The following is a 23,549-nucleotide window of genomic DNA, read 5'->3' on the forward strand; positions in this document are numbered from 1 at the left end:
ACCCACCCCAGCCAGCCTCTGGGTCTAGCATTGCAGGTAGATCCAGATTCTTCCTGCTGTGCCTTCCGCCCCATCTGCCTCTCCCCCACCACACACACACCCCCGCTCTTCCCACCCCCTCCCCTCCACTCCCCTCTCTCTCCTCCCCACGAAGTCTGGCTTCCTTTCTCTCCTCCAATCCATCCTCTACACCCCCCCCCACACCCGACCCCCAACACAGGACTGTTCTTTTTCTAAACAAGTTTAAAAAATAAAAATATATAATCTGTACAGGGTGCATCTGGGCTTTCGGGGAGGGGGGGGGCTTTTGAAACCGGTTGGAAAGATTTTTATATTTTTAGAAGTGGAAACAGACCCACCCACCCCTTTTCCCATCCTCTCTCTTGCCAGGCCCTCCTTTATCTCGGCCCCCTTTCCCGCCCCACCAGTCCTCCCAAGACCCCCACCAGCCAGCAGCCCTTCTCCTTGGGAGGGGGGGGGAGCCGCCCAAGGCTGCCTCCTCCTCCCTCTCCCCCAGTCAGAGTGTTCTGTTCAGCTTAGTTGCCCCTCCTCTCCGCCAGTGACGGCCTCCCTTCTCCCCCGCCAGTGGGCGCAAAACATTTCTTTCGGAGGGGCCTTTGAGCTGTTTTCCTTAAAAAGGGGGACGTTTCACCCCATCCTTTGCCCCCCTCCCTCTCCCTCCCCTCCCCCGTTTTTCGTCCCGGAGGACGATCCGATCGCTGATGTAGAGCCGCAGAGCGAAGGTCGCTTTTCTCTTTGCAGAAATAAAAGCTTAATGAACTCCGGAGAACCGCTTTTTTTTTTTTTTGCCTGCGCGCCGTCTTTTGGGGCTGGGGGCGAAAGGGCCGTGGGGGGGGGGACAGAGGGAGGCGAAAAGGGCGGGGCCTCGACTGGCTTGTCTTCCGGCTGATTGGCCGGCCAGGTGCGGGGGCGGAGCAGGTGACCGGCCACGAGCGATCGCGAAGCAAGTGGGTCTCCCCTTTTTCCTGGCCGGTGGCCGGGCAGAGCCGCGTCATGAAGAGGCAGCCGACGGGGCGGGGGACGGAACCGAGAGCCGGCCGGGTCCTGACCAAGGCGGCCGAGGTGAGGCGGATGCGCGGCCGGCGGGGCTGCTGCTGCTGCTGCCGGGCAGGGCGAGGGGCGCCCGGCAGCCGGGCTGTGCTGATTGATGCGCGCTTCCTCTGCCGCAGTACGTGGGTTCTTTCGCCGTGGAAGATGCCGATCTGCCCCGGGCGGGCCAAGCCGTCCATCAGCGGCTGCAGCTCCTGAAGGTGCGCGGTGGGTTCTTTGAGTGGGAGGGGGGATCAGGGTAGCAGCCGGCTCGGTGCGGGATCGAACTGGCGGCTCCCCGCTCCGTCCCTCTTGCCCTTCTTTCTCCCTCCCTCCCCACGCAGGACTGTCCGCGGCGGCGCTCCGTCCTCCTGCGCTTCTGCCTGCAGGGCCTGAAGATGCTCGGATGCGACGGCGAGGTAGGGCGGGTGAGCCTCCAACCTGGCGGACGGGCAGAGGCCGGGAGGCTGAGCCGGGGCCCCCCCTCCACTCCGCGATGCTCTCTCTCGCCCGCAGGCTCCGCTCATGGCCCACGCCCTCAAGCGCCTCGCCTACAGCACCTGCCGGCCGGCCGATCGCCAGTTCGCCTTCCTGGCCCGCAACCCGCGGGGTGCTCGCGGCAGCCTCTTCTGCCACCTCTTCGTGGGCGGCCATCCTGCCGAGGTTCGTGGGCGACGCTCTGCCTTGCTGCGGGGGTCACCGAACCTGCCCTTTCCTCGGCGCTGGGTTTAGGTCCAGCTCTTGCTCAGGCAAGGCTGTGTTGTTGGCAAGACCCCGTGGAAGGATTCGGCCAGGCTCTTCCAAGTCACCTGGCAGTGGCTGGCAGGGCAAGAAAAGCCCTGGCCGCTGCTGTGGGCAATCAGAGGAAGGCCAAGCATCAGTCAAGCACTCAGCCTCCTCCTCCACCTCTTCCATTCCCCCCAATGCCAGGTCCAGGCGCTGCACTACCTCCTCTGCCGCTTCTTCCAGTTGGGCTACCTTCTCCTTCACCCCGAAGAACAAGACTGCTCCTTTTCTGGTGGCTTTGCCCAGCGAGACTCCGGGAAGCTCCTGGGCGCCTCTCTGGACAGCCAGGTGGTCTGGGAGTCCCTCAATCCTGAGGAGGTCTCCCAGAACGTCAACGCCCTGGTGTCCTTCCGGAGGCTGCCCTGCCCCACAGAATTCGGGACCTCGGTTAGCGTGGTGAGTGGCCTCAGCTTTCCCAAGCTCACCTTTTCCGCAGCAGCGGTGGCTCTCTTGGGGACCCCCTGAGACGTGTCCCAACCTTCAGGTGCCTCCGAGGGTCTTAACTTCCAGGTCAAGCAAGGCAGCCCTGGTTCTTCCAGTTGAGAGTTCAAGTTCGGTTCACAGCCCAAGGGACCGTTTTTAAGTGTCCCGCAGCTAGTTTACGCCTACCCAATGCAAAATGGCCTCCAGTTTTGGACCGGGCTCCTGGATTCTCTCCTCCTCCCCCAGCTCAGCAGTTGCCCTGCTTGTGCCCCTAGAGAGAGAGACTGGACTTGGAGGAAAGCAGTAGTAGCAGCAGCAGCATGGGGAGTGCCCGTCCTGGAAACCCGTATTGTTCCCCAATTCTGGTGCGCAAGAAGGCCATCCGCAGCAAGATCCTTCGTTCCGGGGCCTACCGAGGTTGTACCTTTGAGGCGGCCTCTCAGCAGGGCGCCTGGGAAGGATGTGAGTATTTGAAGAGCCTGGGGGAGGAAAGAGAAGGAAGCCAAGGAAGGAAAGGGGCGCAGAGGCGGCTTCGTTGATAACCTTGGAAGCTCTGCATTGCAGATAAAAGTCTCGCCAAGGGGAAAGGGTCGGGTTGGTTTTCTCCCCGGTGACGAGGAAAAAGCTTTTACGCATTTCATCACAGGTTGAAGTAACATGGCTGTTATTTAGCAGAACAGCAACCGAGCGTGGGTGGCTGGATCGGTGCCAGGATCCAGCAGCACAAGACCCACCCCCATTGCCACATTTTCATGTTAGGCGACAACCTTGGCGAAACGTTGAAAGCCTTCCAAATGTCCTGGCTCTTTTGTGTATTTTGGTTCTAGTTTCCTCCAGCTGCGATGGCAAAGGGAGCCTGCTTCACCTGCCAGAAAACGAGAACGATCTGAGAGAGAGCGTGTGGTCCTTTGCGGGCATCAACAGGTGAGGAGAGGGGGGCTCCCCCCCACCCCCCGGATGGCACTGGGACCCTCATAGGCGGTTCTGCCCACTTGCTGGTGCAAGGCGGCTATGGATGGTTGCTGGATTTTGTGTGGAGGCATCAGAGGCCTTTAGTGCCGCGCCCCCCCCCCCGGGGGAGGCTGCAGAGACCCACCCCCTTTCTGCTCGGCCCCCTACTTCTTGCATTTTGCTCTCCTTCCAGAGATGCCGGCCTGGCCCTGCTAAGGAATGACATGCTGGGGGCTTTTCTTCTGTGGGCTGAGTCAGGATCTACCCATCAGTGGTGCCTGGCAGTGAGGACCCGCTGCGGCGTCATTCCATATCAAATTTACCGCAGCCAGCTGGGAAAGTACTCGGTTGAGGTGAGAGAATTGGGGAAGGTGGCAATGTTATCAAAATAATTGCTTGCTGTAAGAATGTTTGCTAGCTTACTTTGTCTGCTTGGCCCTTTCTTCCTTGCAAGGGTGGCCTTGCTGTTTTCAAGTGCCCTCCTGCTCTTTTTTCCCCTCCTTTGACCAACGGCACACATTTCCGCAGTTCAGCGGTTCGAATCCCTAGTGATGCGTAACGGGGTGAGCTCCCGTTACTTGTCCCAGCTTCTGCCAACCTAGCAGTTCAAAAGCATGTAAAAAATGCAAGTAGAAAAATAGGGACCACCTTTGGTGTTTAGTCGTGCCGGCCACATGACCACTGAGACGTCTTTGGACAGCACTGGCTCTTCGGCTTTGAAACAGAGATGAGCACTGCCCCCTAGAGTTGGGAACGACTAGCATATATGTGTGAGGGGAACCTTTACCTTTACCATACACATTTCCAAAGCCTCGCCGAACTAGATTCCTTTCTTCCAGTCCTTAAGCCCACGTTGCCATTGTTGTTTTTAATTTCTCTTTTAAATTGGGCATTGCTTCGCTTGCAGTATCTCCCCGTGCTGTTTTACTCAGCAATATCAATTTTTGTCATGGGTGCTTGGAATGAAAGTGTATGGTCTTGTCATATTTTTCTTTTCTCTTTCTCTCTCACTGTCTCCCCCTTCTCCCCTCCCTCAAGCATTTGAATATAGAATTCCCCAGTATGGAAGCCTTGTTAGACAATTACTCCGGGGTTCGTGCAGGCCTCTTCTGCTCATTGGATGCAGGAAGAATCAACCATTGTTACGAGGAGCAAGACGAGCCGGGCGAAGATCTCTGGGGAGAAGAGCGAACTCGCCGGAAGTCCTCATGGCTGTTTGGGGCCAGTCGGTCTCTGGCTGTGCAGCACGAGGTGGAGGGATGCTCAGCCGGGTCCTTCTCTTAGTGTTCGTGCCATCCGAAGAGGACAGAGACCCTGGATGACCCTTCCTGCTCACTCCTGTGGCTTGGCTTTGTTGTGGTTCTTTTTGGGTTGTGCGCGGAGGGTGCCTCTTCGTCTCGTCGTGTCGTAATTCAGGGTTTCTTCCTGCTGGAGTCAGAGGGTGATGCACGAGTTGGGTGGGACCCTAACCCTAACCCCCCCTCCCACCCGATCTAGGGAGTGCCATGGGGCACATATTGACCAATCGGTTGGGGGGGGTCAGCTGAGCCTCCCTGCCTTTGCACTCCTGGTCAATTCTTCTCCAGTATGTGTGGGGGTGGGGTGGGTGGGAACGAAGGCCTTTGATCAGGAGCCTGGATTTCTGCGTGGTCTTTATAGTGATGCCCCCTTATTTATAGGAAGCTGGATGTGCCTGTTTTGTGAGTAATTTATTGGGAACAGTGTATTGCTTTCTCCTGGGCAGCTGCGTTCAGTGGTGAAGGTGCATTGTTTATATTTAACAGATGCAAACCCGTTTGTACAGGGATTTCCTGCAATCATATATATATATATATAAAAATAGATATATATTTGTATTTCAAATGCAAAGTCTGCGCCTCGTTTTCTTCCCGGGCGCGCCTCCGTTACCACGGCAACGATCGCTCCCCTCGGCGATCCAGCGGCCGTCCCACGCGTCCTGTGTGCCGATTGGCTGCTGGCGATAGAAAGGGCGGGGCGAAGCCCGCCTGGCGCAGCGAGCGCGGAGCGTTCGATAACATTGAAGGGGCGGGGCGGAGGGACGGAGGTGTCTCCTTCTCATTAGCTCACGCGGACGGGTGGGCCCCGCCTCCTCTTGCTTTCTCCATTGGTTCACCTTGGTCCGGCCCGCCTCTTCCGGCCGAGGTCTGCCAGCTCATTGGGGGGGAGGCGGGTTTGCTTCCGGGGCGCCCAGCGAGGGAAGAGAGAAGATGGCGGCGGCGGTGTTGCTCTTGGTGACAGGATTGGTGGCGGCGGTTGCATCTGCGGCGCCCGGCGGGGGCGGCCCGCGAACGCTGGTGCTGCTGGAGAACATGAACCTGAAGGACACGCACTCGCTCTTCCTGCGCGGCCTGGCAGGTCCGGCAGCCGAAGCGGGAGGCGGTGGGGGGCGCGGCGGAGGGGCTCCCGTGGGGAGGGGGGGGGCTCCCTTCCCGGAGGGATCGCGGCGGCAGCGGCCTCCCTCTACTCTCCTTTCCACCTGCAGAGCGAGGTTTTGACCTGAGCTTCCGGACGGCGGACGACCCCGGCCTGTCCCTCATCAAATACGGGGAGTTCCTCTACGACAACCTGGTGGTCTTCTCCCCCTCGGTGGAAGGTGAGGCGGCGGGTCGCTCTTCTTCCTTCTCCACCCCCCCCCCGAAAGTGGCTCCGTTGCCGCCTGTGGGGAGGGGGGGGAACGATGAGTGGCCCCATTGCGACATCGGTGGTGAAAGAAATGTTAATAATAATAATGATAATATGATAATGATAATAATCTTAAGAAGGTACTTGGTTGATACCCGGGACGTTGGCAGCAACTCGTATCAACCATCAGCTCCAGTCAATGGTATTTGTGATGCATTTCTGAATGCTCAGTTGACTGAGTTTTATGTATAATGAATAAAGTATATAATAATAATAATATTCGGAACATCGTACATCTTAAGAAAGTACTTGGTTGATACCTAGGACGTTGGCAGCAACCCATATCAACCATTAGCACCAGTCAATCGTATTTGTGACACATTTTTAAATGTTGACTGAGTTTCATGTTTAATGAATAAAGTATGTAATAATAATAATAATACTTGGAATATCGTACATCTTAAGATACTTGGTTGATCCCTAGGACGCTGGAAGCAACCCGTATCTACCATTAGCACCAGTCAATGGTATTTGTGATGCATTTCTGAATGCTCAGTTGACTGAGTTTTATGTATAATGAATAAAGTATATAATAATAATAATATTCGGAACATCGTACATCTTAAGAAAGTACTTGGTTGATACCTAGGACGTTGGCAGCAACCCATATCAACCATTAGCACCAGTCAATCGTATTTGTGACACATTTTTAAATGTTGACGGAGTTTCATGTTTAATGAATAAAGTATGTAATACTACTACTACTACTACTACTACTAATAATAATAATAATAATAATAATACTCGGAATATCGTACATCTTAAGATACTTGGTTGATCCCTAGGATGCTGGCAGCAACCCGTATCAACCATTAGCACCAGTCAATCGTATTTGTGACACATTTTTAAATGTTGACTTGAGTTTCATGTTTAATGAATAAAGTATGTAATAATAATAATAATAATAATAATAATAATAATAATAATAATAATAATAATAATACTCGGAATATCGTACATCTTAAGATACTTGGTTGATCCCTAGGATGCTGGCAGCAACCCGTATCAACCATTAGCACCAGTCAATCGTATTTGTGACACATTTTTAAATGTTGACTTGAGTTTCATGTTTAATGAATAAAGTATGTAATAATAATAATAATAATAATAATAATAATACTTGGAATATTGCACATCTTAAGATACTTGGTTGATCCCTAGGACGCTGGAAGCAACCCGTATCTACCATTAGCACCAGTCAATGGTATTTGTGATGCATTTCTGAATGCTCAGTTGACTGAGTTTCATGTATAATGAATAAAGTATATAATAATAATAATAATAATAGTAATAGTAATACTCGGAACATCATACATCTTAAGAAGGTACTTGGTTGATACCTAGGATGCTGGCAGCAACCCGTATCAACCATTAGCATCAGTTAATCGTATTTGTGATGCATTTCTGAATGTTCAGTTGACTGAATTTCATGTTTAATGAATAATATAATAATAATAATAACAACACTTGGAACATGGTACATCTTAAGAAGGTACTTGGTTGGTACATAGTACGTTGGCAGCAACTCGTATCAACCATTAGCACCAGTCAATGGTATTTGTGATGCATTTCTGACTACCTGTATACTCAGACGCTACCTTAATAGCTCTTAGGTCCTTGGTTATGACTTGGAACTGTTTTTACCAGTCCCAGACTGTGAATCGAATTGAAGATTAACAACAATAATAATAGTACCGGTAATAGTAATAATACCAGTTACAAGATAATGATAATACATGACGGGCAGAGCTGAGAGCGTTCACTGAAGCGCAAGAGCTACTTGTTCCTTTGTCAGGGCTTCACACTTGTTTGCTTGCACACTTGCTAGCTGGCATATTGTATTACTATAAACATTTTGACCGTGTGACAAGAAATTTAACCCTCCCGGCCATTGTGTTTCAGATTTTGGAGGCAACATCAACGTGGAGACCATTGCGGCTTTCATCGATGGGGGTGGAAATGTCCTTGTGGCTGCCAGTTCAGATATCGGTCAGTGAAACAGGCGCAGCGGAACAGATTTGTCTCCAACTTAAAAAGAGAATCCACCCACCCCCACTTATTCTTTTTATTATTTCAATCTCAAGGCCGGCCAAAGCCAAATGACAAAAGTCCGTCCTACTTAGGGCCTGGGAGAACATCCGGGTTTTAAGCAGTTGGTGCAAAGTTAAAAGCTTTATACTGCTGGAGAAAAGTAACCAATCGTTATTCACTCCTTCTGTTTTGTAGCTATTGTCAGAGAAAGGCACTTAGACTTGCTTCTGGGCCATGTAGTTCTAGAAGTCTGCATCTTTTTATAAAATAAGTGAGATTAATCAAAAAAGAAAGACGAGGACTCTTTGGTGCCTTTTGACGGTACAGATGGATTTAAGTGTCTCCCCAGCATATTAGAAAACCATTTTAGGTGGCAGGTGTGACCCAGGCCCAAGTAGGTAATATTAGACGCACTCAGTTCAAAAACAAACAGACTTTATTAAAACAGCTGAGAATTAATTCATTCTCAGCATCGTCCAAACTAAATCAAAGCAAATTCTTCATAACACAATTCTTCAGTCTTACCACCAACCTTGGTCTAGCTAGGCAAACTGCCAAAGGCTTTTCTTGACAAAAGTTCAGAAGCAGAAGACGTCGAGAAGAAATAAATGCAGCAAGACAAGAAGCAAGTCTATCAACATTTTCCGAAAAAGAGCCCAAGAGCCGTTGCTGGTCTGTTTTAAGCCTTATAAGAGGAGCCAGTCATCTCTTGGCCCTATTCCTGAGTTGTCCTCTTTGCTTTAGCTGCTCTTGCCTTTTGGCAGCTCTTCTCATGCGTGCATTAGGAACAGGCTCCTCCCGTTCCTCTGCCTCACTACTGTCAGTCTCTGGAAGCTCTGGAGTCCGCACATCACTCCCAGATGGCCCTGGCCTCATCTCTGCCTCCAATGCAGAGCCCTCATCTGGGCCTTCCCCAGCCTCCAGGACTGGCCCATGTTCTTCCTCAGCCTCATCACTGTCCAACTCTGCTGCCCGCTCCGCAGGCTGCTGGCGGAGCACAACAGCAGGTGAGAGGAAAAGGTGCTCCCTTTTTAGTCCAAAGGAACAAACGGGCTTTTTAATCGTCCTTAGGTGATCCCCTTCGAGAATTGGGAAGTGAATGCGGGATCGAATTTGATGAGGAGAAGACAGGTGTGATTGACCATCACAACTATGACGTCTCTGACCCAGGGCAGGTAAGCAGGACAAGAGCACAGGAGGTCCATTTGGCTGCTGCTGTCCTTACGATCCACCTGCTCCTAGCTTGAGTCAGGAACCTGCCAAGGAAAATTCAGCAAGTATCCCTTTCTTCTCCTCTGCAGCACACCCTGATCGTCGCAGACCCTGAGAATCTCCTTAAGGCTCCCACGATTGTGGGGAAGAAGCCCCATAACCCCATTCTTTTCAGGGGAGTCGGGTAAGTCCTGTGCCCACCCAGCAGGAGACAACCTCCCCCCCCCCCCAGCTTGCCCACTTCCACTCACGAACCCTTTTCTTTCCCAGGATGGTGGCTGATCCCGACAACCCTTTGGTCCTTGATATTCTCACCGGCTCCTCAACTTCATATTCCTTCTTTCCCGACAAAGCTATCACCCAGGTATGTGGGACTTGGGCTTCCCAATCCATTGGAAAGAGTTTGGTGGGGGGGGGGTTGGGTTCCGCTGCTCCTGTCCGTTTTTTTAGCCCCACTTGTGCGGTGCCTCCTGAGCCCCCTTCAGAACGGCTAGCTTCTGAGGCTTCTCTTATGCCCACCCACCCACCCACTTCCAGTTTCTGCTTCTGATCTGCACCATTGTTGTGAGTGGTCGGTTGTTGGGCAACGCTTTCTCCCTTCTGGAAAGACTTCAGACAACCTCATGGTTTGAATCCCTCTTCCTGAGTGTTCTGACCCAGCTCCCCAAACACGACAAACCCTCTGGAGTTGAAGCAATCATTTCTTTATTAGGAGCACCAGCAGCCCCAGCAAAAAGTCTCTCTGTCTTTCACAGCAGGCTAACACGTCTGTCCAGCAGGGAGATGAATAGTTGTCTGCCACATCTATTCATCTCCGCCCCCTGCCTTTTATCCCAGAGCTAGGGTGGGGCTTCGCTAGCAGTGGTGGCTCTTTAGCCCCAAGGACCGGCCCATAGATTTCCACTGCTCTCCTCTCCTCTTCCTTTGTGCATCCGCGCGTCAGGCACTGGACCCAGCTGTTCCTCCTCTTCCTCATCAGCCACCTCCAGACCTGGGGGCTGTTGCCTCTCCATCTGAGGGTTGACGGATGGCCCAGGCTTCGCCTCTGTCTCTCTTTCTCTGCCAGCTCCATCCCCTCTTCCCCCTTGGAGCTCCCAGGTTGCCTTGATGCTGACCCTGACTCCCTGTTGTGACCTAGGTCCAAGTAGTTATTACCAGACACAATCAGTCCTAAACAAACATATTTTATTAGAACACTGAGAATTACTTCAGTCTCATCTTAGTCCAAATTAATTCCAAAACAAATCCTTCAGAAAAAGTCCTTCAGCCTTATCACAAACCTTTGTCTTCTTTGGCACCCTGCCAAAGGCTTTTCTTGGCAAAGCCCCATGAAGTTTAGAAACAAGAGAAGCCAACAAGAAACAATTGTAGCAATGTTGCTTTCCTTCAAAGAGCCCAAGAGCCGTTGCTGCTCTTTTAAGCCTTATGGGAGGGGCCAATCATCTCTTGGCCTTACTCCTGAGTCGTCATTTTTGCTTCAGCTGCTCTTGCCTTCTGGCAGCTCTTCGCATGCATGCACTAGGAACAGGTTCCTCCTGTTCCTCTGCCTCTCTGCTGTCTGCCTCTGGAGGCTCCGGAGTCTGTGCATCACTCCCAGATGGCCCTGGCACCACCTCAGCCTCCGACGCAGAGCCCTCGTCCAGGCCTTCCCCTGACTCCAGGACTGGCCCATTGTCCTCCCCAGCCTCCTCACTGTCCGACTCCGCTGCCAGCTCCGCAGGCTGCTGGCGGACCACAACACTCCCAAGCCACCGCCTCCTCTTCTGATTCAGCTGCTGGAGGGGCTGGCAGCCGACAGGCCCCAACACTGGGTTTTCTGAAAAGAGGAGGGTGTTTGCACATGTATCTGTATACAACTTGGCTTCTTTTTTTAAAAAAACAAAAGTACTAAAAAACAAGGATGCAATTAAGAATGTTCAAATATTAGAAGAGTATTGTAAAAACCAGTCTCTCCCTCTCCCTCCCTCCCTCCCTCTCTCTCTCTCTCTCTCTCTCTCTCTCTTCAGTACCCTCATGCTGTCGGAAAGAACACCCTCCTGATCGCTGGCCTGCAGGCCCGGAATAATGCCCGCGTGGTCTTCAGTGGCTCCCTGGATTTCTTCAGTGACGCCTTCTTCACATCGTCGGTGCAGAAGGCGGCGGCAGGCTCTCAAAGGCAGGCGGCTCTTGTTGTCGGCTTAGCTCCGAAACGGAGATGTGGGAAGGGGGCAGGAAGGCAGGGCTGGTTTCACACGGTTGACTCTCTAAACAAGTCTGTTCGGCATCCCTCTCAAAAACAAACAAAAAGAAAATTTGTCACCTTATGCAAGTAGTCCTCGACTTACATCAGTTCACTTAGTGACCGCTCAAAGTTAAAACAACACCCCAAAAAAGTGACTTTGGTCATAAAGTCACTTTTTTGGGGTGTCGTTTTAACTTTGAGCGGTTTTCTCACCTCATGACCGTCCTGTTTTAATTGAAGAACCACACTGATTCACTTAACAGAAGTGGCAAGGAAAGTCGTAAAATGGGGCAATGCTCACTTAACACTTTCTCACACTGCAACATAAATTTTGGGCTCAGTTGTGGTTGTAGAATAGAATAGACTAGAATTTTTATTGGCCAAGTGTGATTGGACACACAAGGAATTTGTCTTGGTGCATATGCTCTCAGTGTACATAAAAAAAAAAATATGTTCATCAAGGTACAACATTTACAACACAATTGATAGTCAATATATCAATATAAATCATAAGGATTGCCAGCAACAAGTTATAGTCATACAGTCATACGTGGAAAGAGATTGGTGATGGGAACTATGAGACGATTAATAGTAGTGCAGATTCAGTAAATAGTTCGACAGTGTTGATGGAATTATTTGTTTAGCAGAGTGATGGCCTTCGGGGAAAAACTGTTCTTGTGTCTAGTTATTCTGGTGTGCAGTGCTCTATAGCGTCGTTTTGAGGGTAGGAGTTGAAACAGTTTATGTCCAGGATGCGAGGGATCTGCAATTATTTTCACAGCCCTCTTCTTGATTCGTGTAGTATACAGGTCCTCAATGGAAGGCAGGTTGGTAGCAATTATTTTTTCTGCAGTTCTAATTATCCTCTGAAGTCTGTTTTTCTTGTTGGGTTGCAGAACCGAACCAGACAGTTATAGAGGTGCAAATGACAGACTCAATAATTCCTCTGTAGAACTGAATCAGCAGCTCCTTGGGCAGTTTGAGCTTAGTGAGTTGGCGCAGAAAGAACATTCTTTGTTGTCCTTTTTTAATGATGTTTTTGATCTTAGCTGTCCATTTGAGATCTTGCGATATGATAGAACCCAGAAATTTGAAGGTTTCTACTGTTGATACTGTGTTGTCAAGTATTGTGAGAGGTGGAAGAATGAAGGGGTGTTTCCTAAAGTCTACCACCATTTCTACGGTTTTGAGTGTGTTCAGTTCCAGATTGTTTTGGTTGCACCACAAGGCTAGTCGTTCGACCTCTCGTCTATATGCGGATTCATCATTGTCTCGAATGAGACCAATCACTGTTGTGTCATCTGCGAACTTCAGTAGCTTAACAGATGGATCATTGGAGATGCAGTCATTGGTATACAGAGAGAAGAGAAGTGGGGAGAGCACACAGCCTTGGGGGGCCCCTGTGCTAATTGTACAGGTATTTGATGTGATCTTGCTTAGCTTCACCTGCTGCTTCCTGTTTGTTAGGAAGCTTGTGATCCACTTACAAGTCTGTTCCGGTACCTGTAGCTGGTTTAGCTTAGTTAGAAGAATGTCTGGAATGATGGTATTGAATGCTGAACTAAAGTCTACAAAAAGGACCCTTGCATAGGTCTTTGGAGACTCAAGATGTTGTAGGATGTAGTGCAGAGCCATATTAACAGCATCATCTGTTGATCTATTTGCTCGGTATGCAAATTGCAAGGGGTCTAACAGCGGATCCGTGATGGTTTTCAAGTAGGAAAGCACTAGCCTTTCAAAGGTTTTCATGACTACAGATGTTAGAGCAACTGGTCTGTAGTCATTCAGTTCCTTGATGGTGGGCTTCTTCGGCACTGGGATGATGGTAGAGCGTTTGAAGCAAGAAGGAACATAACACATCTCTAGTGATTTATTGAAAATATGGGTGAAGATGCGGGCCAATTGGTCAGCACAGACTTTTAAGCAAGAAGGAGTTATCTTGTCTGGGCCTGGAGCTTTTCCTGGCTTTTGTCTGTGAAATAGGTCCTGCACTTCTTTTCTGTGATCACTAGGGGTTGTGAACCCAATGAAATGGGGTCAGTTGTAGGAGGCTTGGCTGTTGTTGGTGTGTCTGAGATGGGGGTTGTGGAGATAGGTGGCTGTAGTTTCCTTTCAAACCTGCAGTAAAACTCATTCAGGTCATCTGCCAGTTGTTGATTACCTTCAGCCTGGGAAGGAGGTTTGCCATAGCCGGTGATATTTTTAAGAGTTTTCCACATGTTTGCTGGTTCATTTGCTGAAAACTGATTCTTTAGCTTTTCAGAGTAGCTTCTTTTTGCTGCTCTTATCTCCCTTGTTAGTGCATTACTGGCCTCATTGTACAGCATTTTATCACCTTTTCTGTAGGCTTCCTCTTTGGAATGTCGTAGCTGCTTAAGTTTAGGTGTAAACCAAGGTTTGTTGTTACTGTATATTCGCAAGTTCCTTGTAGGTACACATAGGTCTTCACAGAAGCTGACATATGATGTTACAGTATCTGTGAGTTCATCCAGGTCCGCAGAGGTATCTTTAAAAATATTCCAATCAGTGCAGTCAAAACATGCCTGTAGCTTTAATTCTGATTCCTCCGTCCAGGTCTTCACTGATTTAATTATTGGTTTTGTGGCTTTAAGTCTTTGCCTGTAAGCAGGTACAAGGTGAATCATGCAATGATCAGAGTGTCCTACAGCTGCACGTGGTAAAGACCGATAAGCATCTTTTAGTGTTGTGTAGCAATGGTCTAGAGTATTCTTGCCTCTGGTGGGACAATTGACATGCTGAAAGTATTTTGGTAGCTCTTTCTTTAAGTTTGCCTTGTTTAGATCTCCCAAAACAATGGCCAGTGAATCAGGGTGTTTGGCTTCAGCCTCCATGATTTGGTCAGCTAGAGTTCATAGAATAGAATAGAATAGAATAGAAGAATAGAATAGAATAGAATAGAATAGAATAGAATAGAATAGAATAGAATAGAATAGAATAGAATAGAATAGAATTTTTATTGGCCAAGTGTGATTGGACACACAAGGAATTTGTCACGAGGCGAATAGTAAGGTTTGCAGTTGATAATTAGAGTCTCTAAATTGTTGTCACAGAATTTGTAAATTACTTTTAAATCTTGACACCAGTTTCTGCTAATATATAGGCATAAGCCTCCTCCTTTCTTTTTACCAGATGTTTCTGGAATCCTGTCTGATCGTTCAAATTGAAACCCTGGAATGTTCAGGCTGCTATTTTCAACTGATTCATTTAACCAGGTTTCAGAGAAGCATAGGACTGCTGAATTGCGAAAATCAGAATAGTATTTGTTTAAGAGGAGTATTTCACCCATCTTATTTGCAAGTGAGCATATATTTGTTAGGAAAATTGAGGGCAGAGGAGTTTTAATGCGACTTCTTAATCTGTTTAAGATCCCAGCTCGTTTACCTCTTTTCTGTCGCTTTCGTCGTTTGTTTTTTTTGGTAATTCATGGCTCCGTGGGAATTGCCTCCTCCTGTATTAGAATCTCCTCCGTGTTTGTAAAGACAGGTGGGGGTGAGATCGAAGAAAGCTGCTCCTTAAAGAAATGTTCCTTAATTTTTAGCAGATGGTCTCGTGAGTAGGAAATCCGTAGTGAGTCACAGAGAACAATTAGAAATAAAGAAACAATTAGAGAGCATTTCACCGAGGCAGCCTTCGTCGGCGCCATCTTGAAAGAAAGTTGTACTTATAAGAGCCACAGTGGTTAGAAATACAGTACTGCAGGCTACTTCTGCTGACTGCCAGCTGACTGTAATTTGGCAGTTCGAATCTCACCAGGCTCAAGGTTGACTCAGCCTTCCATCCTTCCAAGGTCAGTAAAATGAAGACCCAAATTATTGGGGGCAAGAGGCTGACTCTAAACAGCTTAAAGAGGGCTTGAAAGCACTGTGAAGCGGTATATAAGTGCTAGGTAAAAGTAAAGTTTCCCCCGCACATGTGTGCTAGTCGTTTCTGGCTCTAGGGGGCGGTGCTCATCTCTGTTTCTAAGCCGAAGAGCCAGCGCTGTCCGAAGACATCTCCATGGTCATGTGGCCGGCATGACTCAAGGCGTGCAGGACACTGTTCCCTTCCCACCAAAGGTGGTCCCTATTTTTCTACTTGCATTTTTTACGTTCTTTCGAACTGCTAGGTTGGCAGAAGCTGGGACAAGAAACGGGAGCTCACCCTGTTACGTGGCACTAGGGATTTGAACCACTGAACTGCCGACCTTTCGATCGACAAGCTCAGCGTCTTACCCACTGAGCGTCTTACCCACTGAACCACTGTGTCCCATGCATATATATATAAGTGCTATATAAACTTGATGGTTTGAGCACCCTTTGACATAAATCTGAGGTGCCCTCCGAGAAGGGTCTTCCCTGCACTTGCTGCTTCAGATGCAGCCCAGTGCTTTTCCTCCAACCACCTCCTCCAGCTGGATGCTCCCAGGGGCCAGGCAGGCAAGCAGAGAATAGAATAGAATAGAATAGAATAGAATAGAATAGAATAGAATAGAATAGAATAGAATAGAATAGAATAGAATAGAATAGAATAGAATAGAATTTTTATTGGCCAAGTGTGATTGGACACACAAGGAATTTGTCTTGGTGCATATGCTCTCAGTGTACATAAAAGAAAAGATACGTTCATCAAGGTACAACATTTACAACACAAATGATGGTCAATATATCAATATAAATCATAAGGATTGCCAGCAACAAGTTATAGTCATACAGTCATAAGTGGAAAGAGATGGGTGATGGGAACTATGAAACGATTAATAGTAGTGCAGATTCAGTAAATAGAGCCTGCACAATAAGTGATTGGTTGGCAGAGAAAATGAACTCCCGACATTGGGGTAAGCGGACTGAAGAACTTGACTTTTCTACTTTAGGTACCCCCAAACGGGGAATTACGAGCTGGCCATGGCCTTGTCCCGTTGGGTCTTCAAGGAGGAAGGGGTGCTGCGTGTGGGAGAGGTGGCTCACCATCGGGTGGGCGAGAAGGCGCCTCCAAGCGCCTACACCGTCACCGACTTGGTGGTAAGAGCTGAGCATCTTCTCTCTACCGCAAAACCTCGGGAGCTCCTGGCGCTGGTTGTTTGTGGTTGTTTTTAACTTTATTTCAATGGCGCCCTGTGTTGCAGGAGTACAGCGTCGTCATAGAAAAGCTGTCCGATGGGAAGTGGGTTCCCTTTGACGGCGACGATATTCAGTTGGAGTTTGTCCGCATCGATCCCTTTGTGAGGACCTTCCTCAAGAAAAACGGTGAGGCGGCTTTCGCTTAACGCTAGCTTAGCGGTTCTCAACCTGTGGGTCGTGACCCCATTGGGGGTCGAATGACGATTTGCCAGGGGTCGCCTAAGACCATCAGAAATACGGGAAGTATACTTGCGAGTCGAAGAATCGCACTCCAATGGTTGACTCCACAAGCCAGCTGCAGGCTCTTCAAATCGCTAGGCGAATTCGGCTTCAGGCGCGATGAATTAAAAAAGAGAGAAATCTTTGCTCTGATGTCTCCCTCTCAAGCCAGCTGCAATCACTCCCAATCGCTAGCCTAATCTGGCTTCAGGCGCCATAAACTTAATAGGGGAGGAGTCTCCGCTTTAATGCCTCCGTCCTCAAGGCAATCGCAAGCAGTTCAGATCGCTAGCCAATACGGCTTCAGGCGCAATAAATTCAAAACGAAAATAATATTACAGTTGGGGTCGCCACATCATGGGGAATTGCATTAAAGGGGTCACAGCACTATAAAGGTTGAGAACCACTGCGCTAGCTTGATCTTTGACATGCATAGACGCCGGTTCTTTGTGCCGGGTTAGAAACTCATCCACACACTGTCCATTAAAAAAATATATATACATTTTTAAAAAAAGCTGGCTGCGTGCAGATCCCTGATCGGTCAGCACTTGGAGGGGTGAGGGGCTGGAAGCTCCTTGCCCCCCCACCACCCAACCAACCATGAGTAGCTTTTATCAGGGATGTCTGCCTCACGAAACATAAAGCAGTCGCCAGAAGAGCAAACTCACGGTGCCCTGTCAAAAGCTTGTAGACCTGCAGCAGGCTGGGGAAGGGTCCGAGAATTGCTCCGATGCCAAAACTGTTGCTTGGCTTCCAGGTGGAAAGTACAGTGTCCAGTTCAAGTTGCCAGATGTCTACGGAGTGTTCCAGTTCAAAGTGGACTACAACCGTCTTGGCTACACGCACCTCTACTCTTCCACTCAGGTAATTCTTTTCCTTCCCCTTTGATCAGAGACTTCAGCGGCTTCAGAAATAGGCTGCCACTCAAAAGATTGGCTGGGCAGAGTTTGCACGGGGCACATACAGAGGCGCACAACTTCCTTGAAGGAACACCCAGATAGTTCACTTGCCCTAAATATAGCAGCCGGCTTTTCTGTGGAGCCTCGGTGTCTTCCTTGCTCATCTGAACCGTTTGCCGGCTGAAGTAGCTGGGTGAGAATCCCTGTACTCTCTACGTCTGGCTCAGGAACTAAAATAGGTGGAGGAGGACACCCTCCTCTCTCCTGTTGTGGCCCGCCAGCAGCCAGCAGAGCTGGCAGCAGATTCAGAAAGTGAGGAGGAACGTGGGCCAGTCCTGGAGTCTGGGGAAGGCTCTGATGAGGGCTCTGCATCAGAGGCAGAGAGGGGGCCAGGGCCATCTGGGAGCGATGTACAGACTCCGGAGCCTTCAGAGGCAGACAGCAGAGAGGCAGAGGAATGGGAGGAGCAGAGAGGAGGCAAGGGCCGGATGCCAGTTATCAGCTGCCTTTGGAATCAGACAGCAGTGAAGCAGATGAACAGCTGGAGCCTGTTCCCAGTGTGCGCATGCACAGAGTGGCCAGATGAAGGGAACAGCTAAAGAACAAGGATCGACTTGGGAGTAAGGCCATGGGTGGACAATGAAGGGCCCTTCCCAGGGGGAATAAAAGAGGAGCGAAAGGGGAGTGGAGTTTGCAGGAGGCAATTAGTTGACTTAATTGGTTTGTGTCTCCTTGCCAAGTTTTGAAGATATTGGCCTGGCAGCTCTCCAAGCCAGATAAGGTCTGTGACTCTAAATTCTCCCTTGAAAGACTTTGCTGGATGTGAAGAAGAGGAATTCACAGTAACTTAATAAAAGGGTTTTTTTGTCGGGACAAGGAGTCTGCTTTGTGGTTTGGGAACGCTTAGGTCAGAACATCTCCAGATGGGTTTGGGGGCTGAGGGGGACAGAGTGCTGAATTACAGATGTGCCGGTCTCTATGGCCCAGCTGGAGGCTTTCAGAGAATCTGGCTTGGAGATTTGCTAGCAGAGTTGACAGTTGCCGAGTTATCACATCGTTTATAGTTGTCGGAAACAAAGGACTACATGCACATAGGCCAGGCTGCTGCTGTTGCTCACTTGGACCCCTGAAGTTCGCCGCCTTCCAGGTGGAGTCACAAAAAGTCCATTCCTGGTACTAATTCCTTGTTCCCCATCTGGCCAGGTGTCCGTCCGCCCTCTGCAGCACACGCAGTACGAGCGCTTCATCCCTTCCGCTTATCCGTACTACGCCAGCGCCTTCTCCATGATGGTGGGCCTCTTCTTGTTTAGCATTGTGTTTCTACACATGAAGGAGAAGGAGAAATCCGACTGAGACTCGACCAGAGCATCCCATCGGAGGTCCTGGCACCCTCGGAGCGCCACCGAATCGCCGAGTCCAAATTGGGGGGGACATGTTTCTGGACCGAGAATAGGCCAGAAGGGGGAGAAGAGGGGCTTCTCCTTCCGTTTGTGGACAAGCCTGGAAGCCCAACAAAAAAGAAACACACACACCCCAAATCCAGTGGGGCTGACCTCCCTCCGCTTCCGTGCCGTTATTTCTCTTCCACCTTTGTTCCATCTTTTGCAAAATAAAAAGACGCCATTCCATCCCCTTTTCCCGGGATTTGTTTCTGGTTAATGTCACAGAAGTGGAGACAGTTTCGGCCTTTTCGGTCACCTCGGCGGCTTCCTCATCTACAGCAGCAGGGCAGCATTTTAAGGAACGTTCTTTTATAGGGACCTGACCACACCCATTGTTCGACAAGACGGATGACATGAAGGTTTGTAAGAACAGGCATTAAAAAGGGAAACGAAGCAGGACCTCCATTCTGAGTGGCTGAAGGCTCTCTCTGAAAAAACTGCCCCTCCCGGTGGTTCTCAGCTAAAGGCGAAGAATTAGGCATTTCCGTTGCCAAGCGATGCGGTCATAAACCACCACATTGCTCGATGGATGGCAATCCCATTAGTCAAAGGGGAAGCCTGCGAGAAATCCAAGGGAGATCGGAAGCAGGCTGGCAGTCGATGCAAGTGATCGCTACTGTGTACCAGTTGAACAGGGTGGCCTAATTCGATATCCTCATTTATGCCGGTTCAGACCTGGATTTTTTTATTCTAAAATTAATATAATCGGAGGCCTTTTCAAAGTTGCTTTTATGGCTGCAGTCCCAGATGTTGCCACAGGGAGGCAGTATTTAATAACAAAGTATAGCTTCTAATACTCTCCGTTTAAAGCAGCGGTTCTCGACCTGTGGGTCATGACCCCGTTGGGGGTCGAATGACGATTTGCCAGGGGTCGCCTAAGACCATCGGAAATATGGGAAGTATACTTGTGAGTCGAAGAATCATGCCCCAATGGTTGACTCCACAAGCCAGCTGCAGGCTCTTCAAACGCTAGCCGAATTCGGCTTCAGGCGCGATGAATTAAAAAAGAGAGAAATCTTTGCTCTGATGTCTCCCTCTCAAGCCAGCTGCAATCACTCCCAATCGCGAGCCTAATCTGGCTTCAGGCGCCATAAACTTAATAGGAGAGGAGTCTCCGCTTTAATGCCTCCGTCTTCAAGGCAATCGCAAGCAGTTCAGATCGCTAGCCAATACGGCTTCAGCGCGATGAATTAAAAAAGAGAGAAATCTTTGCTCTGATGTCTCCCTCTCAAGCCAGCTGCAATCACTCCCAATCGCGAGCCTAATCTGGCTTCAGGCGCCATAAACTTAATAGGAGAGGAGTCTCCGCTTTAATGCCTCCGTCTTCAAGGCAATCGCAAGCAGTTCAGATCGCTAGCCAATACGGCTTCAGGCGCGATAAATTAAAAAAAAAACAGTTTGGCGCTTTTTTTCTGTTGGGGTCGCCACATCGTGGGGAATTGTATTAAAGGGGTCGCAGGACTATAAAGGTTGAGAACCACTGGTTTAAAGGGATTTTAGCTGGTTTCCTTCTGTGTCTGTTTTGCAGCACCCAGACCTCTTGTTGCCCTAGTACCGTGTTTTCCCGAAAATAAGACCCTGTCTTATATTTTTTTGAACCCTGAAATAAGCGCTTGGCCTTACTGCCATGCGCTCAAAAGCCCGATTGGGCTTATTATCAGGGGATGTCTTATTTGGGGGGATACAGGGTAATATGATTGATAAATAACAGAAGGCACCTTGGAGGTTTTCTAGTCTAACCACCTGCTCAGGCAGGAAACCCTATATCCCTGGTGGTGAACCTATGGCAAGCGTGCCACAGGTGGCACGCGTAGCCATATCAGTGGGCACGTGAGCTCAGCTCCGGCACGCATGTGCACACGCCGGCTAGCTGATTTTTGGGCCTTCCAGTCCCCCCCAGAAGTTGGCAAACGGCCCGTTTCTGGCATCCAGAGGACCTCCGGGGGAGGGGGGAGGCAGTTTTCGCCCTCCCCAGACTCCTAGACAGGCCCTGGAGGCTGGGGACACCAAAAAACAGGCCTTCTGGTCCAACTGGAAGTTGGCAAACGGGTCATTTTCGGCCTCCCGGAGGGGGAGAAGGCCTTTTTTGCCCCCCTGACTCCTAGAAAGGTTCTGAAGTCAAGTGAGAGAGAAAAACAGGCCTACTGGGCCATCATGTGCCAGGAGCTGGGGGGGGGGTCGCATGCATGGGGGTGGGGTGCATAGAATTATGGGTGTGGGCACATGCATGCGACCCCCGCCCCTCTACTGGCATGCGATGGCAAAAAGGTTTGCCATCACTGCCCTATGTGATAAGTAGTTGTCCAGTCTCTTCTTAAAAACTTCCAGTGTTGGAGCATCCACAACTTCTGGTGGCAAGCTGTTCCATTGGTTAATTATTCTCACTGTTAGGAAGTTTCTCCTTAATTCCAGGTTGCTTCTCTCCTTGATTAGTTTCCATCCGTTGTTTCTTGTCCTGCCTTCAGGGGCTTTGGAAAATAGGTTGACACCCCCCCCCTCCTCTTCTTTGTGGCAACCCCTCAAATATTGGAATGCTATCATGTCGAACCTAGTCCTGCTTTGACCACAAGAGGGCACTGTTTTCTGCCCCTTGGCATTAGCTTTGAAGCCATCATAAGGCATTTTCAACCGGGCTTAAGGATTTTTAAGGTTTCCCTCTTCTGGGCCTCCTTTTACCCTGATAATTTTAATAGTTAACGCTATTAATAATACAGATAATGAACACTAACCTTAAAATGCCTTTAAAAAGATATACAGGTAGTCCTCGACTTAAGACCACTGCCAGCCTCCACTCCAATCTTCACTTCTATATGTGCATTTTATATTTAGTAGTTAAATTGCAATGTCATTATGTTTGTTGTAGAATAGCTCATGGACTTAAGGTGTATTACTATCCTATTCAGGTTAAAAGGAAGAGGGCCCTTTAAGAGTCATCTGACATAAAAAAGGAGAAGGGGGGGGGAGGCTAGGTTTGAAATCAGCATGAAGACCAGACGGGTGGGCTTTTCAAGCAGCCAGAGACCTTCGAAAGAAGATTGGGGGGGGGCGAGAGGGAGCTGGCATTGGCTCAGTCCTGCCTGACCTTTTGGGGGGGAGGAGGGACTAACGAGGGGATATGGGATGTTGGCCATATTTGGTCTCAGATTCAACTTTACACGGCTGTAGTCCAGATGTATTTAGTAAAAGTACTTTTCTTTATTTTCAAATGAGGTCAAGGTGTTTTCTTTCCTAAATATAATCAGAGACAGTCTGACATTAAGTTGAATCTCAACACAATTGATCTCAACACTGCTGTTGTTAAATGATACAGAGATTAAGTGAATTTTGCCCCATTTTACGGCCTTCCTTGCCACAGTTGTTAACTGAATCAGTGCACTTGTTAAGTGGGTAACCCAGGTGTTAAGTGATTCCAGCTTTCCCATCGAGTGTTGTCAGGTCCGCAACCTGTCCCCAGGATACTGCAACCATCATAAATTTGGCACCAGTTCCCAAGCACCCGAATATTGCGATTGTGGAAATGCTGCAAAAGGTCATAAGTGTGAGAAATGCTCACACAAGTTGCTTTTGGTCACTAAATTGTACTAAGTCGGCTGCCTGGATTTCTTTTTTTTTTATTTATTTATTGAATTTTTATATTTTTGTGGCTGCTAAGCGTAGTTTGACCACAGGATGGCGCCGTTTTCTGTCCCTTAGCATTGGCACTGAAGCCATCATAGGCCTTTTTAACATGGTTTGAGGCTTTTGAAGCAGGTGTCCTTCTTCTGTGCCTGGGCAGCAGTGCCTGGGACTCCAATTTCCCTATTATTTTTTAATAATAAGTATTTTAATAAAAGTAATTTTGTAATTCCACTAAAGGGCTTTAATTTCTTTTTGTGGCAGCTAAACCTGCTTTGACCAAAGGAGGGCACTGTGTTCTGTCCCTTATATTAGCATTGAACCATCATAGGCTTTTAAAACTTGGTTTAAGTGTTTTCAACCTTCTGCAGCACAGGGGTCTCCTGTTTTAATTTTAATAATACAGCTTTAAATAATGAAGGTACAGGATAAAAGCTTTAAAATCCCTTTAAAAGTGTATTCCTTTTTTGTGGCTGCTGAATGTGCCTTGACCACAGGAGGGCACCGTTTTCTGTCCCTTAACATTAGCGTTGAACCATCATATAGGCCTTTTTAACTTGGTTTGAGGCTTTTGAAGCAGGTTTCCTTCTGTTCAGCAATGCCTGGGACTCCAATTGCCCTTTTCATTTTAATAAGAATTTTAATAAAAGACACAGTAAGGCAAAGGTAAAGGTTTCCCTCGCACATATGCGCTAGTCGTTCCCGACTTTAGGGGGCGGTGCTCATCTCCGTTTCAAAGCCGAAGAGCCAGCGCTGTCCGAAGACGTCTCCGTGGTCATGTGGCCAGCATGACTCAACGCCAAAGGCACACGGAATGCTATTACCTTCCCACCAAAGGTGGTTCCTATTTTTCTACTTGCAATTTTTTTACGTGCTTTCG

At 48.9% G+C, this 23,549-nt stretch overlaps 2 protein-coding genes across 3 annotated transcripts; both read left to right on the forward strand.

The window, feature by feature from the left end:
• Positions 1-863: 863 nt before the first annotated feature.
• Positions 864-5,073, forward strand: SH2D5 (SH2 domain containing 5). 2 transcript variants are annotated; one of them, XM_058161486.1, is made up of 9 exons: positions 864-1,083; positions 1,191-1,271; positions 1,395-1,478; positions 1,567-1,713; positions 1,981-2,232; positions 2,535-2,721; positions 3,087-3,183; positions 3,404-3,563; positions 4,249-5,073. In XM_058161486.1, the coding sequence occupies exons 1-9, from the start codon at positions 1,015-1,017 to the stop codon at positions 4,492-4,494; spliced, it is 1,323 nt and encodes a 440-aa protein (XP_058017469.1). In that variant the 5' UTR covers positions 864-1,014; the 3' UTR covers positions 4,495-5,073. The 2 variants fall into 2 exon arrangements, with proteins under 2 accessions (XP_058017469.1, XP_058017470.1); XM_058161487.1 differs by having other exon boundaries at positions 1,395-1,469.
• A 326-nt stretch (positions 5,074-5,399) lies between these two features.
• Positions 5,400-19,248, forward strand: DDOST (dolichyl-diphosphooligosaccharide--protein glycosyltransferase non-catalytic subunit). Its single transcript, XM_058161489.1, has 11 exons — positions 5,400-5,586; positions 5,714-5,824; positions 7,816-7,902; positions 9,016-9,119; positions 9,246-9,340; positions 9,427-9,520; positions 11,163-11,311; positions 16,248-16,395; positions 16,500-16,620; positions 17,471-17,577; positions 18,816-19,248. The coding sequence occupies exons 1-11, from the start codon at positions 5,439-5,441 to the stop codon at positions 18,963-18,965; spliced, it is 1,314 nt and encodes a 437-aa protein (XP_058017472.1). The 5' UTR covers positions 5,400-5,438; the 3' UTR covers positions 18,966-19,248.
• The last annotated feature ends 4,301 nt before the right edge of the window (positions 19,249-23,549 follow it).

This window comes from Ahaetulla prasina, chromosome 18 (genome assembly GCF_028640845.1).
Source record: "Ahaetulla prasina isolate Xishuangbanna chromosome 18, ASM2864084v1, whole genome shotgun sequence".
Classification (NCBI taxonomy): domain Eukaryota; kingdom Metazoa; phylum Chordata; class Lepidosauria; order Squamata; family Colubridae; genus Ahaetulla; species Ahaetulla prasina.